This window comes from Trichechus manatus, unplaced genomic scaffold, assembly GCF_000243295.1.
Source record: "Trichechus manatus latirostris isolate Lorelei unplaced genomic scaffold, TriManLat1.0 scaffold00025, whole genome shotgun sequence".
Taxonomy (NCBI): Eukaryota; Metazoa; Chordata; class Mammalia; order Sirenia; family Trichechidae; genus Trichechus; species Trichechus manatus.
Window position 1 is genome coordinate 3,850,811 of NW_004443961.1, and position 17,323 is coordinate 3,868,133.

The 17,323-nt window shown below is 42.3% G+C and overlaps 1 protein-coding gene across 1 annotated transcript in view; it reads right to left on the reverse strand.

The window, feature by feature from the left end:
* GLIS3 (GLIS family zinc finger 3) overlaps positions 1 to 17,323 on the reverse strand; it is a 549,271-nt gene that overhangs the window by 526,329 nt on the left and 5,619 nt on the right. Inside the window, exon 2 of the mRNA XM_023728586.1 lies at positions 6,435 to 6,918. Coding sequence (XP_023584354.1) covers positions 6,435 to 6,822 — 388 coding nt within the window. The 5' untranslated portion in view covers positions 6,823 to 6,918. The remainder of the gene's footprint in view (positions 1 to 6,434; positions 6,919 to 17,323) is intronic.

Here is a 17,323-nt window from a genome sequence, read left to right on the forward strand (position 1 = left end):
ACAGAGTGGAACTGTTGGAACAGAAAGCAGTGGGGAAAGGCCATTACTGGTATAATATAACCAGGACCCTAGAAGCGCAAATCCTAGCAAAGCCAGTATGGTGCCAACGTGCTCCATGCTCACTTGGTGCTCAGATACCCATAAACACAACTTAGCACGTTAAAAAACTACACATAGTAAACAATCAATTTTAAAACTCCTTTCTGCATCTGAGAAACGTAAAGCTAAATATAACTCTTTTCCGTAGTTCAAAAACCAGCCGCCGTCGAATCAACTTCGACACACGGCGATCCCATGTGTGTCAGAGTAGAACTGTGCTCCGTAGGGTTTTCAATGGCTGACTTTTCTGAAGGAGATCGCCAGGACTTTCTTCCAAGGTGCCTCTGGGTGGACTCAAACCTCCAGCCTTTCGGGTAGAAACTGAGCACTTAACCATTTGCACCCCTCAGGGTAAAATTAATTTGAATATGGACTATACTTTAAGATATAACCATATATACATACTATTAGATCAAAGCTAATTCCTTTTTGTAAAGAATTTTCTTTGGTTAAACAGCACGAATGTGCTTGTGCTTCAGTGCTACTTGCTCACGAATTTGGAGGTGAAGGGCCACGAACGTCTGTAACTTACTGTCAAGCGATTCTGCTTGCTTGAATGAAGAATAAAGCAAAGGTGGCAAAATGCTAAAGAGTAAAATGCAACACAACACCATACAACAAAAAAATAACACAAATAATAAAGCAAAATCTAACTTTAAATGAAGAAAACGCAAAAAATACAATCCGGTACAAAGAATGAATTTCATTTAAGGAGTAAGTTATGAAATGACCGACTAATTAAATTTAAGTGGGATAGTAAAGAACATCTGCCCTGAGCACTGTGCTCTTTTCAGAACTATCTACATGGGATGAAACTGACGACAGCAACTCAAAAGGTTAGACAGGAAGCTCAGGGGCAGTGAGTCTACGTAAGTGGTGCAGGAGCAATGCAGGAAAGCAGGGTGAGAATGGCTATCCAACTTGAAGAATGGAATCAGGGTCACTGAACTATACATGTACTCCAGCTGGAGCTGGAGTGAGGCAGCCATGAGCCGCCAAAAGGGAAAGACTAAAAGACTCCCAGCGACCTTGGTCCAGACACCCTTGAGCTGCCACCCATTAGCAGCAATTGCCTGCCCCAGATATCTCTTTGTGTGAGAAAAAATATCCCTCTGATTAAAAAAAAAACATTGCCATCGAGTCAATTCCGACTCATAGCGACCCTACAGGTCAGAGTAGAACTACCCCATATGGTTTCCAAGGAGCGGCTGGTGGATTCGAACTGCCACCCTTTTGGTTAGCAGCCAAACGCTTCACCGCTGCACCACCAGGGCCCCGTCCCTCTGATAGAGGTTCCCAAATGTTCTCCATTCCCAGCATTCTTAGTGTCTCAATAATGTTTTCATGGTGCCCCTAGACCCAAAAAAACACCTAACAGTTCCATTTATTAAGCCCCAAAACCCACCGCCATCAAGTCGATTCCGACTCACAGCGACCCTAGAGGACAGGGCAGAACTGCCCCATAGGGTTTCCAAGGAGCGCCTAATGGATTCGAACTGCCAACCTTTGGGTTAGTAGCCAAACTCTTAACCACCACACCACCAGGGTTTCCATTTATTAAGCAGTTAGGTGTAAGCAACTTAATAGTATTTATGTACTAACAACTTATTAGTTGTTAGAAAAAACAACAATACACTTAAATTGAAAGAAAAGTAGTACTTTTACTTCATTCTTAAATAACCACCATTACTAACAGGATATGTGTTCCAATTTTGCACTGTACTTCTCAAACCCTGGAATAAGACTGGATACCACCACCCTAATTTTCCGTTCCACACTGATTTGCACTTAAACCAAAAAAACAAAAAACTAAACCCATTGCCATTGAGTCAATTCTGACTCATAGAGACCCTACAGGACAGGGTAGAACTGCCCCATAGGGTTTCCAAGGAGCGGCTGGTGGATTTGAACTGCTGACCTTTTTGCTTAGCAGCCGAGCTCTTATCTACTGCACCACCAGGGCTCCCTGATTTTTACTTAGTGCTTGTTTTTATCACAACGACTATAGAAAACGCAGGTGGTGTGGCTCAGCGGTAGCATCTCACCTTCCATGAGAGAGTCCCAGGCTCAATTTCTGGCCAGTGCACCTCATGCACAGCCACCACCTATGTATCAGTGGAGGCTTGCCTGTTACTACGATGCTGAACAGGCTGCAGTGAAGCTTCCAGACTAGATGGACTAGGAAGAAAGGCCTACTTCCGAAAATCAGCCAATGAAAACCCTATGCATCGCAGTAGTCCAATCCACAACCAATCAGAGGAATGGCAAAGGACCGGGCAGCATTTTGTTCTGCTGTTCCTGGGATCGTCATGAGTAGTGAACGAACTCAATGGCAGCTAAGGACCACAACAAAAGGAGCATAAACCAACCGCTGTCATCGAGTTGATTCTGACTCACAGCGACCCTACAGCACAGACTAGAACAGCCCCCATAGGGTTTCTAAGGAGCGCCTGGTGGATTTGAACTGCCGACTTTTTGGTTAGTAGCCGCAGCTCTTAACCACTACGCCACCAGGGTTTCCGAAAGGAGCATAGCGCAAGCTAATGTATAAACTGTGAGCCTCCTCGGGCTCAGAGTTTGCCTGGTGTTCAATAGATGTCGCCCTTCAAATTTAAAATATTCTGTGGTGCCCCGTGAGTTCACTGTGGCGCCCTAGTGACTGTTTGAGAACTGTGCCCTATGATATTAAGGCCACTGTTATTTGAGTTTTCAATGGATAACTCAGTCCTTAAGTAATACAAACATTACTATCAGGTTTGTATTTGTTACGAGGTTCCCAGTGAAACTTCCCAGGCCTCAAGTCAGATGCGTGTTCGTGTGACAATTCTTCGGTCTCTTCTCTTCTATGTACACAGCTCTACTGAGCACCTGAGAGTTGGTATAGCCACTCTCAAGGATTGTTGTTAGGTGCAGCTGAGTCACTTCTGACTCATAGTGACCCTGCGTACAACAGAACAAAACACTGCCCGGTCCTGCACCATCCTCACAATTGTTGTTACGCTTGAGCCCACTGTTGCAGCCACTGCGTCAATCCATCTCAGTGAGGGTCTTCCTCTTTTTCGCTGACCCTCTACTTTATCAAGTGTGATGTCTTTCTCCAGGGACTGATCCCTCGTGATAACATGTCCAAAGCATGTGAGACAAAGTCTCGCCATCCATCCTTCTCAGGAGCATTCTGGCTGTACTTCTTCCAAGACAGATTTGTTCACTCTTCTGGCAGTCCATGGTATATTCAATATTCTTCGCCAACACCATAATTCAAAGGCATCTATTCTTCAGTCTTCCTTATTCATCATCCAGCTTTCACACCCACATGAGGCAACTGAAAACACCATGGCTTGGGTCAAGCACACCTGAGTCCTCAAGGGTTAGAAAATGCATTTGCTTAGCCACCATGTGAACTACATTTGCCCTAAAGCAGTGATGCCCCCACAGAGCAGGTTCTTTCGTACTTATCCATGTGAGTCATGGCATTGTCAACACACGTGGGAAAGCAATGGCAAAGCCAGGGGGAAACGTCAACATTAAGCTTAAGCGTATGGCATTCTCTCTGAGGTTACAGCCCTTCAACAGGCCACCAGTGTCCTCAAGATAAATACAAACTCCTCAGCGTGTCATTCATGACCCTTCATCTGGGTTCGGCTTGTTCTTCTCCAGCTCCATCTCTTAACACAGCTTCCACCCTTCTATATAGATGTCCAACCACGTGGAACCAGGTGGAAGTCTGTGGAGTGCGCCCTGCTCTCTCCCCTCCAGGTCTTGTGTGTACTTTGATCCTTATCCTAACCCTAACCCTACCCAGAATGAGTTCCAGACATCCCCCTTCACATGCAGACACACACAAATATATACACACACACAGGACACACACTTCGCGCATCTACAAGACTAGCTCCTCACCCTTCAGGTGTCAGCCTAGGTACCCTACTCTCCTCCCAGAACCATCCATCCACCATGAGCTAGGAACCCCTTTCAAACACTACACTACCCTAAGTGAATCCCTATCACAGCCCTTACCGTGCTTTGTTTTAACTGCCCGTTTACTTGTGTGAATCCTCCAACTCCTTGAGGGCAAAGACTGTGTTTCATTGGCTATCGTGGCTTGCCCATAACATATGGTCAAGAATTATTTTTTGAGTAGATGACTGGATGAAGTTCAAACAGTCCTAGATCACCATTCTCAGCCAGGTATTGGCTTAGTTTAGGAACTGTCACCCAGAATCTGAAAGGGACACATCCAGCCACTTCTAGCACCAAGTAGTGCACTGGTGGTATCCAAGCTGCAAGGCCAAGGTCCTGACCGCTTATCCATGCCCAGGCATGTCCCAACTGTGTAGATCCAGAACAGGCCCCATAAGCTAGGAAGGTGAGCAGGGAGCCAGAAACTCAAAAAGCAGAGAAATGAAACTACTATTTTTTATATGAGTTCCAAGATGTATTGATCCGAAGAGTTCACTATCCGATAAGTATCTGAAGCATTTTTTTTTTTCTTTTACTAGCTGCACCATGGGAGAAAGATGTGGCAAAGTCTGCTTCTTTAAAGATGACAGCCTTGGAAACCCTATGGAGCAATTCTAGTCTGTCCTATAAAGTCGCTATCAGTTGGAATCGACTCAACGGCGACGGGTCTGGCTTTGTGTTTTTGGTATCTGATGCTTTCTTTTTTTAAACAATGATTATAATTATAACCACTTCTGGTCACAACCAAAGTAGTAACTCCCAAACGTCTTACTAGCTGGCCACCCTGGACAAGTTACTCATCCTTTCTAGACCTTGGTTCCCTTATCAGTTAAATCAACAAGAGCACAAACTCACAGGCTGTTGTGAGGACCCACTGAGACTGTGGGTGGAAAGCATTTACTACGGCGCCTGACACATGCTCAGTTATGACGTAACAAGTGCAAGTTATCAATATTAGCACCATTATTATTGTCAGTCAGTATTCACATATAGAAAAGCATTCTACGGTTCACTAGTCAAGCATGAGCTGAAAGATTTTACTGGGACTCAGTTCCCGAAAATTCAAGCTCATGAGCTAACATTGACGGACTTAGCTGGCCACGCAGACAACATGGCAACCTGATGATAACATAGCCATTTTAGATGCAGCCCCCAGGGAAACTTTTTCCTGTACTTACACTAAATAGCAGTATCTCTAAGAAATAAAAACAACTCAAAACCAAACCTAGACAAAAAAAATTAAAAAGGACAGGAGGAGGGAAAGAGGAGGAGGGGAAGAGAAGAAAAAATCAGCTACATATACATTTGGCTGTTTTGTTTTACTTTTTTTTTTTTTCATCTGTTCGTTTCTACCATCTTCTCCCTACAGAGAAATACACAGACACTAAAACAAATAACTTTCTGGCTACTTGCCTGTTATAAATTATTATGCACCATAATTAACTGGGTGAGTGGCTATTCACAAGGATGCTAGTAATTCTACTTGGTGGTGTAAGTACTTTGAATATCAACATTCAAGACTAAATGCTAAAAATACCTTAATAGCTTTGCTATTTTTCATAACAAAGCTGTATTTTACATGGGATGCATGCCCCCTCTCTGCTAGTCTAAGTACATGTATCATTTGCAATATAGCCTCATTAAGTCAACACCAGTTTCTAAACAGAGTGCGTCATTCAAATAATTTGCTATTCTCGAACAATTATTCTTTAATTAAAAATACACAGTAATTCAAATACTACAGAATTAAAAAGCACAACCTCTCTGCGTTTCAAATTAACCCAAGTTTTCTAGTTCTGCACAAGTACAAAATACATCTTTTCATTATTCTCTTCTAACTTGGTTCCCTCTTGTTACTATCTCATAAAAATTATATGTTCTGCTCTTAAAATAATTTTTTCTCTTTATATGTACTAATTTCTCATTTAATGGCTGTTAAAACTACTTTTTTTTTTTTTTTAACATTTTCCTTCCAAACAACACCTTTCTTCTAGCACCCAACTAGCACTATGACCTAGCTTCCAGCCCCTGGTGAACAAGAGGGCAGCATCTTGTTAAACTTGACCTTGCCCTTCCACCAGGACCACCCCCCTTTCCTCCCCATTTCTGATCTTGCTATCTTACCTTCCTCTCTGTTTCACAGATCCACGAGGTGTCACCTGTTCACAGGCAGCATTTACCACTGCGGTCCTCTCACCCTCACACCCGCACGTGCGCCCCCAACCTCTACGGAGCAAGCTATAATGTCATTGAGACCACTGACTTTGACACTAAATCATGTATTTGCCAAAGGATTTGCTGGCAGAGAAAGGACTAGGGAGAGAAAAAATAATAATAATTTCCACTTTTCAAAGGTCTCAGAAAGACAGTCCTACCTTTCCCAAGATTTGGAGGAAAAGGCCTTCCAAATTCCTGCTGCTTGGGCTTTAAAGGGTGCGGCCCCGCCATGCCCCCGGCCTGCGTGACCTGGAACCGAGGCTTGCCATTGGTCAGCACTTGTCTCCGGGGACTCAGGGCCGGCAGGTGGATGGCGCTCTCGGCCATGTTGCCTGGAGGGGCCATCCCTCCTCCCGAGGGCATCTTGAGATGGAGGCTGTTAGCGAGGCTGCCGAGAGCAGGGCTTGGTGAGCTGCCACAAGACGAGGGGCCAGGAGTCCCCGAGTGGGCGCGGAGGGGAGGAATGTGGGGGCCACTGATCATCCCGGGCCCCTGAGGGGCTCCTGACGTCCGGTGCAGATTCATGCCGCATGCCCTTCCATTCATTCTGAACAACCTGTAGCCAGGATAGTCAGTCTCCAACGGCACGACCCACGCCCTTCAGGCCAAGTCCAGGACGTTATCCATGGTGTGGGTCAGAGCCTGTTCGAAAAAATAAAGGCAGGCGTTTTTTAAAGTAAAAACGAAAATACGGTAGAGTGAGTTTTCAACCCGTGGAGCATTCATGTCAAGAAGAAAGAAGCACTCGTACAAAACAGCCTTGCATGCAGCGCAGGGGCATGGAATGCATGGCTCAGTGGCAGGCACCCTTCCCTGCCATTCCCTGCAATGACAGTCATGGTAGATATGGAATATGGTCTGCTACGGATTGAACTGTGTCCCCTAAAAACATGTGCTGGAAATCCTAACCCCTACACCTGTGGTTAAGGAGCCCTAGTGACACAGTGATTAAGCACTCGGCTGCTAACCAAATGGTCAGCGCTTCGCAGGAAGATGTAGCAATGTGCTTCCGTAAAGATTACAGCCTTGGGAACTGTATGGGGCAGTTCTACTCTGTGCTATAGGGTAGCTAGGAGTCACAATCAACTCAAAGGCAAAAGGTTACACCTGTGGTTAAAATCCAATTTGAGAATAGGGTTTTCTTTGTTATGTTAATGAGGCAGTATTAGCGTAAAGTGTTTTTTAAATCACTCTCCTTTGAGATTTAAAAGAACAGATTAAACAAGCAGCAAAAAAAGCAGTTGGGGAAGAGAGATGCCATGCCACACGAGATCTGCAAAGAACCAAGACAGAGAAGCTAACAAAGCCCAGAACCTTACCCCCAGAGCCAACAGAGAGCGAGCTTCCCCCTAAAGCCAGGGTCCTGAGTTCACACTGCTAGCCTCCTACACGGTGAGAAAGTATATTTCTGCTTGTTGAAGCCACCCACGTGTGGTATTTCTGTTACAACAGCACTAGATAACCAAGATATGGTCACCACATCATTGTGTTTACCACCGAACCCTTCTCAACACAATGCTCATGCAACTGTAGCCAGTCTTCCGGTGAGCTTACAAAACAAAACATAGTTTGCTCTCTAGAGGATCTGTCCCTACTAGTTTATTTTTGCTGCAAGTAGGTCTTGGGAAACCCAAAAGCATAACCTTCATGAGCTGTGAGACCAATGCTTCAAAGGCCCCAGTAAACAATCAAAATGCAGACAACAGCCACAACAATGGCCTCAATCAAACCAACAATCATGAAGATGGCACAGGACTGGGCAACACTGCATTCTGCCATACATAAGGTCGAGCCTTGGTGGTGCATTGGTTAAAGCATTTGGCTGCTAACCAAACGGTCGGCAGTTCAAACCCACCAGTCACTCCACAGGTTAAAGACGCGGCAGTCTGCTTCTGTAAAGATTTACAGCCTTGGAAACCCTATGGAGCAATTCTACTCAGTCCTATAAGGTCGCTATGAGTTGGCATCCACTCCACGGCAATGGGTTGGGTTTTTTATACATCAGGTCACCATAAGCCAGAGCTGACTCAACAGAAACTATCAACAACAACAAAGTCATCTCTTATTTGCACTCTACAAGCAATCTTTTGCACTTAACAAAAGATACAAACCTGGACCTGGGAATATGGTTTACACAAAGGTTGGTAGGCATTCACAGGAGCATAAGAGTCTTGGTTCCAGATTGATGTGAGCTGTGGGGATGGAAATAGAACCAGCACCATAATACCGTCACCTTCCATGAAGAGCCTACAAAAGTGAAAGGGCTATGAAAAACACCTTATGGAAGCATAAGGAAAGACCAAAACCAAACCTACAGCTGTAGAGTTGATTCCTACTCATAGCAACCCTATAGGACAGGGTAGACCTGCCTCATAGGGGTTCCAGAGCTGTAATCTTTACTCATCAGGTCTTTCTCCTGCAGAGCCGCTGGGTGAGTTCGAGCTGCCAACCTTCTGGTTAGCAGCCATGCACTTAACCACTGCCACCACCAGGACTCCTTATAAGGAAAGACAGCACTTCTAAAACTGAGCTGTCCAGGATGTTCACCACGCACCAAATATGGTAAACCGGCCACAGTCCCATGAAGCTTCCTACACCACATCCTCACATGGCAGGGGGAAACAAGAAGTACTGATGTGACCACAGGACACATCATCCACCAATACGTGATGATGGCAGTACTTCTTGGTTCTAAATCATTACGGAAGACCCTTCTCTGCCTTGACCAATGTTGTTGTTAGTTGCCGCTGAGTCAGCTCCCACTCATGGCAAGCTTATGTTTAACAGAATGAAATGTTGCCCCATCCTGCGCCATCTTCATGATCAAGCTATGCCACCAGTATTTCCAATACCAGCAGGGTCTCATGGTAAACGGGTTCCAGCAGAGCTTCCAGATTAAGATGGACTTGGAAGAAAAGCCTGGTGATCTACTTCTGAAAATTAGCCAACAAAAATCCTGTGGATCGTAACAGAACATTGCCTTGACCAATAACCCCCCAAAATATACGCAATAAGGTGACTAAGTGCCATGGCAGTGCCACCACTCCAAACGTATGACAGACACAACCACGATCTCTGTTCTCTTCTAGAGACTTGAGAGCCATGGAAAGAAGCCAAGGCTGAACAAACACAGGAAATGAGGACTGAGAGCAAAGCGGCAGGAGCCCAACCCATCCCACAGCCATTGTGTGGATCCCAACTCATAATGACCCTATACGACAGAGTACAACTGCCCCATAGGGTGTCCAAGGCTGTTATCTTTACAGGAGCAGATCACGAGGGCTTTCTCCCAAGGAGCTGCCGGTGGGTTTGAACCACCGACCCTTCAGTTAGCAGCTGAGCGCTTTAACCAGTGCACCACCAGAGCTTCTTCAGTAGAAGCCAGAGAGCCTCAATTGGATTATTGCTACTTTTTCTGTAGGATTCTCTCTATGTCTTGGACAAATATTTTCACCTCAACTCCCTCATCACCGACATCATAAATCATCAAGGAAAAAACTGTCCATGAGGGCAAACTTCTTACAAGAAGTTTCTTCTTTTATCATTTTAGAAAATCAAAAATATCTTAATTTTCAAGTCAAGCACTCACTCTACCTTCAGCAAAGCTTATTGTGCATTCCCATATAGAGGAACTTCAAAAATTATTAACAATATAAAATTTGGAAATTTTTTTTTTTTCATTTTTCTCAATTCTTCATTTTACTAAGGTTCCTATCAGTCTGTGACTTTTAATCCTGGCATACCATCTTATCCTAAAAAATTCTCAACAGCACGCCTCTAAGTCAGGTCTCCCTCCTGCCCTCCCCTCTACTACAGTCCCCAAGAATGAACACGAACAAGTAAATCCAGGTTATCCAAACTGGCATCATTCAAGTTTGAGTATGAAACAATAAGAGAGAGACCCTGGTGTCAGACTGGTTGTAAGATTTCTGCACTGGAAAAATTCCAATGCCTTGTCAGCTGTTCCACATAGCAGAACTCGACTATGTTACCAGCCGATCTGTTGACTCACTGGTAGTGTGCTTTACTAGATAGTGTTGTTGGGTGTCACCAAGTCAATTCACACTCATAGTGACTCCATGTGACAGAGTAGTACGGCCTCATCGAGTTTTCTGGGCTGTAATCTTTATGAAAGCAGATCGCCAGGTCTTTCTTCCTGTGAAGACACTGGGTCGGTTCAAACCGCCAACCTTTCAGTTAGCAGCCAAGTGCTTAACTGTTGTGCCACCAGGGCTCCCATTGCTAAATAATGTTGTTGTTATGAGGAGCCATCAAACAGATTCCAACTCATAGCGAGCCCCTGTACAACAGAATGAAACCCTGCCCGGTCCTGTGCCATCCTCACAATCATTGTTATGCTTGAGTCCATTGTTGCAGCCAGCGTCAGTCCATCTTGTTGAGGGTCTTCCTCTTTTTCGCTGACCCTCTGCTTTACCAAGCATGATATCCTTCTCCACGGACTGGCCCTCCTGTAACATGTCCAAAGTACGTGAGATGAAGTCCCACATCCTCACTTCTAAGGAGCATTCTGGCTGTACTTCTTCCAAGACAGATTTATAGATAATACTGGCCATCTATTCCTCGCTCATTGATAAAAGTGAGCATTCTGAGCTCTGCAGAAGAAAGCACTCACTCAACACCAACCCCTCCCTAAAACGAAATGGCAAAAGAAATATGTTCTATTGGTAATTTGTTTAAAATGAAGAATCATCCAACAAGACTAGAATTATGAGTCACTAAGACCATGGTCCAAGTGACAAGTGTCTGCAGATTTGCAGACTGTGCCCTTTTCCAGGTTTTTAAAAACAAGGGAGTCATTTTTGGCAGCAAGATCACATACAAGCAGGAATTCTCATCAAAAACCTGGATAAAAACATAAGCAGGCACCTTAGCACTAGGTTAGATCATTAAGAAGGTGAGTTTGCAAGAAGGAAAAATAATTAAAGCGCTGAGAGTTTAATTAGGCATCAGACACTCACACCTGCCTGTCTTGAATGGGATATTTATTTTTTATAAACTGCACTCCTCTTTAAATAGCTTTCAGTTGAAAGTAAAAACAACAACAAAAAAAGTGCTTCAATTTTATTACTGAAAAGCATCAGTCAGAAAGTAAAGTGATTAATACCGTAAAGAAAAACCAACAGGTCAATGGCATGTGAGCAGAGAAAAACCAGTCTCCAAAGACAAGTTCTTTTTAATTATATGCAAAAATATGCCTAATATTCCAGTTTCCACATTAATTATGCCACCAGATTTTCCAACCAGTTGCCGTCAAGTCAACTCTGACTCACGGTGACCCCATGTGTGTCAGAGAACTGTGCTCCATAAGGTTTTCAATGGCTGATTTTTCAGAAGCAGATCACCAGGGCTTTCTTCAGAGGCGCCGCTGGGTGGACTCAAACCTCCAACCGTTCGGTTAGCAGTCTAGTGTGTGAATCGTTTGCGCCACCCAAGGAATCAAGTATAAAACATCAAAACTTAAAAATCAACGTAATCTATTCAAATTACAGGCAGTCCTTGACGCATTTGCATTATGACAAACGCACTTAAAAACCGTCTGGTTTCCTTTCCTTCGGTACATCTTATCGTTAGTAATATGTAATACATACAATGTTGCAGTGTGTAATTTGCTGATGTCATCATTCTCAGATGTTTACCTGCAGACGTTGAAAGATCGGACTTATAAAGACATTGATAATAAAAGGCAATAATGAAAAAAAGGTATTCGACTTATCTCAGAACTGACTTACAACGGCGTCATCGGAATGGAGCCCCATCATAAGTCAGAGACTACCTGTGTGATATTTTTATATACTTTTTAGCTAGGTCGTATGATCAGATATACTGTAATCCTAAATCCACTTGGTAACAAAAAAGGAATAAACACTCAACTTTAAGAAAGACATCCTCACTGAGTCAGAGTGAAAGAGCCCTCGATGAGAAGTCAGTATACCTGAGTTGTACTCCTGGAAAATCGTTTATAACTTCTCTAGAAGTTACATAGTTTTCTTATCTGTAAAATGGGGAGGCTGGCAATAACCACTAAGGTCTCTTGAAAGTCTATTATTCCAGATAATTTAGATAGGGAAAATGATCAAAAATACCTATTTATTATGATGCAGGATATCTGTGTCCATTTTACACCTGTGGCATTTAAATTTACTGGAGCTGAGTAGACACAGAAGGAAAAATAACAGCAGCCTCTACTCCACCAGACCTAGAGCAAATGAGAAGGCACTCTCACCAGCACTGTGCTGAAAGACAGCCCCTACCAACCAAAACGAATTTTAGGATTAAATTTTACAATGCATTGCTAAGAAGTAAAATCACAACTAATAAGTAGCAGGAACTTGTTGGTCAAAAATCCAACTGGTAGGATTTGAAAGAACAATTTTTTATTTAAAAAACTTGATCAAGATCTCCAGTATTATTTTCTCTTCTGTCCCCCAACCATTCTCCCCCGCAAAAAACACAAAAACAAAACTCGTTGCCATTGAGTCAATTCCCACTCATGGCGACACCGTGTGTTACAGAGTAGAACTGGGCTCCGCAAGGTTTTCTTGGCTGTGATCTTTATGGAAGCAGACTGCCAGGACTTTCTTTCATGGCACCACTGGGTGGATATGAACTGCCAACCTGAAGATTAGTAGCTGAGCACAAAATGTTTTCACCACCCAGAAATCTACTCTACCACAAGTTACCACCAAAAAAAACAACGCAAGGAGTATACAGAAGTACAAATCTGAGGACTTTCTGGAGCTAACATATTAAACATATTTCGATTTTTAATATACCACTGGTTCAAACAACGAAAATGTTCATTCTGCTATGAGTCAAATGAGTCAACACGCAAGTCAATAAATCTTCCCGTTTGACTATGTTCAAACTCTTAAAACACATAAACACTCGTGGCAGCCTGGTCAGAGAAGGAGTTGCTTAACCCTTCAGGAAACGAAGACACAAACCTGTTGAATAATTTCACCCGTTTTCTGGGAAAACAAGGCCTTTCACCAAAATATAAAATCATGACTCTACCTCCTGTCCCGGGCTCCAGGTACTTCCCCTCGTGGATGAAAAGATTAAACAAGCGAAAAGCAATGTGAACTCACCCATTCAAGAACATTGTCAAAGCACAAGTTCCATAATACCTATTTACAGCCCAAAGCCCTTTCGTGGTCAATATCATTAACACACTCATCTGGAGTCATAATTCATCTGATGAGCCAGTTAATTATTAATTTTCATACATCATTTCATTTCCTTAGGCTACATTTAGCCTTTGTTACATTTTCCATTCCTTACGCTACACGCATTTCTGATCCTGCAAAGAAAACCCGATAATGAGGCACAAAATACGGGCCAGCAAACTGCTCCTGAGTCAGTTTCATATTACATATATATATATATATACACACACACATACGTCTAAGCCATCTAAAACAGAGCTCTATCGGGGCAATTACCCAGTAAGCAAGGTACGCACGGGTTTACTTGTGTTTACTTACTAATCTGCAGGGAGATTAGTAAGTAAACGCAAGTAAACCCGTGCATACCTTGCTTACTAGTTAATCCGTCCCCAAGCATTATTGATTCCTTTTATTCTTTCCCTTTGGGTTAATGATTGTATAATTTCATTAACACTGTCTTTTTCAATGTCACTGCCTTGATCGCTAACAGGCCCAAGCCATTCCTGACGGCTTCACTTACTAAAGCTTTTGGAGCCAGAAGAATATAAAAACAAAAAGCCTATTGACAGATAATATAAGTTATTCTCATGCACAGCTGCAGTGTGAAGCACATTTTGCAATTCTAATCGAGGACAGAGAGAGCTGAATGTTCTTAGATCCCAAGAGTTCATTTTAATAAGCAGAATGTACCTTGTCCTAACACAGGTGACTGGCTCCTCAGAAAAGATTGTATAAACAAAACCCAATCATGGAACTCATTTTATTGGCAACAATATAAACACAGCTATATTAGATGTCACCAATAAATCAAAATGATTCTTGTCTGCAATTTTAAAGAGAGGAAAGTGCAAACATATGCCTGGAAGCTGGAGGATATTACGGAGGAAATGCATTGGATGTACACAATATCACATCTCAAAATTGAAACTGGGGGGAATTCTATGATGATAAAGTGACCCGCAACAAGGTATAGTCCATCACGTCTGTAGTTTCATAACTTTCTTCAGTGAAACTGACAAAGTCACAGAATTTACGACAGAAGTTACAGAGAAACAGGACTGAGATAATCCCTTATTACTGAGATGCAGACAGAAACCTAGGGGGTTATACGTAGTACCCAGTGCATATAGACCATACGTTCATTTGATTTTCCCAAGGCCTACCTTTAGTAAAGTAGAGGGTCAGCAAAAATAAGGGAAATTCTCAATGATACGGATTGACACAATAGCCCCAACAACGGACTCAAACATACCAACAATCATGAAGATGGCATAGGACCAGGCAATGCATCCTTCTGTTATACATCAGTTCACCATGATTCAAAGCCGACTGGACAGCAAGCAACAACAACAGGGTCTAATCTTGGTAATTCCAAGAATATTAACATATTTATTCTGAACACTAAGTTCTACAGGATGTTACTCAAGCAATATAATCACTGATAAGATGAAGTCAAAAAGGCTTAGTTCTGAGTTATACCAATTAAAAATATGAAGACAAACTTGTGGTCCTTCCAGAAATTCAAGGCCCTTCTTCCAAGGATTACTCAGAAAAAAAATAATATAACGAACATTATGAATCCTACCAATAGAAGCTCTGACACTGTTTTATCTGTGGACTCAACCTCTTAATTATCTAATTAGAGACACACATTTTAATTTCTTTTCTCATATTTTACAAAATCTTCTTAAAAATGAAAATAATCCTCCCTAGGCTTATGGAATGAAATACTCAGCAGTGCCCTTTTGAATCTAAGTTAATGGCTACGATATTCAAAATATGGGCAGTAAATAGGGATGGGTCACAGAAGAAAGGAAAGGAAGGAAGAAGGAAGGAGAAGAGAAAGGAAAAAGGTAAGAATGCAGGTGGGAGTGGAAAAGAAGGAATGACCAAATCCACTTCAGCAACTTATTCTCTAGTTAGACGATTCTAACTTAACAATCAGGAGCAGCATTAAGAAACTTCCACACAATGCTGGTGATTACAGATTGCTGGAAGAAATTCAGGCCTTCTGGAAAACACTGCTGGAGGGCAACACTAAAGTTCAGTAGGCTCTCTTAGAATCCTCTTGCCACCCTTCGGTGCATCTATGTAACTCTCCCACCCTCCTGGCTTACTACCTTAAGAGCAGTAAACAAGTGGTTCATTTACTTTGCCCCAGTCATTAACTCATCAAGGAGTACAGAAAGGTCTAGAAAACTGTAGGCCTATCAAAAATGGCCAGGGAGGGGAAGATAATTAAAGGATTACCTTGGCCAGCTGTAAGAAACACATAAACCATGAGTGAACCTGGGACCAAAAAGATTTTGAAGACAAACATTAATAGTTCAGAAAGACAACTGTCTGACACATCAGCCTGGTCTAGGTAAAAATATGCCTGGTTCCTAGATCACAGCTTAACAAAGTACTCTTTGTAAATTTAGCAGAGTTTTTCAAACTGTGGGTTGAAACCCATCAGTGGGCCATGGAATCAATTATTCAGTGAATAAAGCATTTTTCAGTGAAATAGAACAGACTAGAATAGGCTTGAAGCTATGACACTGCATCAAATGTAGGAAAAGTCAAGTATTCTATTTCAGTTTATGGGTACACCTGTCTGATTATCTGTATGCATATGTCGTGTGTCCTGCATAAGATGAAAAGATGTATTTTATGGTGGGTCACGGTTTTAAAAAAAAGAGGAAGTGTAAAAGCATTTAGATTATTTGCCTGCCCAGCATCTACAAAGAATGGCTGAAAGTACAGATAAGAGTTAAACAGCCAAAGTAAAACAAGTACCAAAAAAATAGCTGTGATGAAGAAAGACAAAAAAAAAAAAAGTCTAAAAATTGAACATTTTTAGCTTTATGAAAAAGTAAGGATTAAATAACACAGTGCTACACTACACTACTCGTATCCTTCACCATGTCTTTTACTCAGCTAAATATCAGTCAACTGTGCAATTGTCAATAAAGATCAACTGACCAATCAACAGAGTCTGGATCAAAACCATTGACAAGGATCGGTCTTCCCTGTTGCAGGAGGCTGGGTAGCAGCCCCTGCACATAAAATTCTGCTCTCAGGATGCTAAGACTGAAGGGGGAAAAAGGTAAAATGAGCACAAAACTGTCTTCGAGAACTGAGTCTTTCAAAATGTGTTCTTAATATGAGTTAACCATCAAACCCTGAGAAAAGGAATTTGAAATGGAAAAATGAACACATTCCGTATGATGTCACCGCTGAATTAATTACCTGAATTGCAAAGATTGAACGCCACATGGCCACAGTTCGAGATACAATGGCTTCTTCTTCAGAAACATAAAAGTAACTGCTCATAGATTTTTCTTTCAAAAGACAAAAATTCGTCTTCACACAGAGGTACCCAGGTAGTAAGAAACGGCCATGAAAAGAGCCTTCTTTGTTATTTATGTGTAAATAACGATTCAGTCCATGGGAACTGCTATTTGCAAGGCTCAAAATGACAGTCCTTTCAACAGGGTAAAAAGTATGTACCTATGGAAGATTCTAGAGACAAAATAGAATTTATCACTCATGAAGACTAAACATTCAAGCATAATTAAAGAATTTCTATCACGTGGAGAGCTAAATGATTTCTTTCCTTCGGTGCAGCTATTGCTGAGAAGTGACCAGTGTAACTATTTTGAGCTGCGTGTAGACAGACATTTTATACAAGTTAAACTGTGTTCAATGACATCACTGTAAAAACATGAATGTCCACAACAATGACTAGGCCCTTAACCAATATGACAACATATTTATTAAAAAAAAAAAAAAAAAAAAAAAAACACTACGTGAATGACTCAGTCAAGTTACAGACAGAAATGGAATCTACTGGTCATGCTGGAAACGTTGGGAAAACA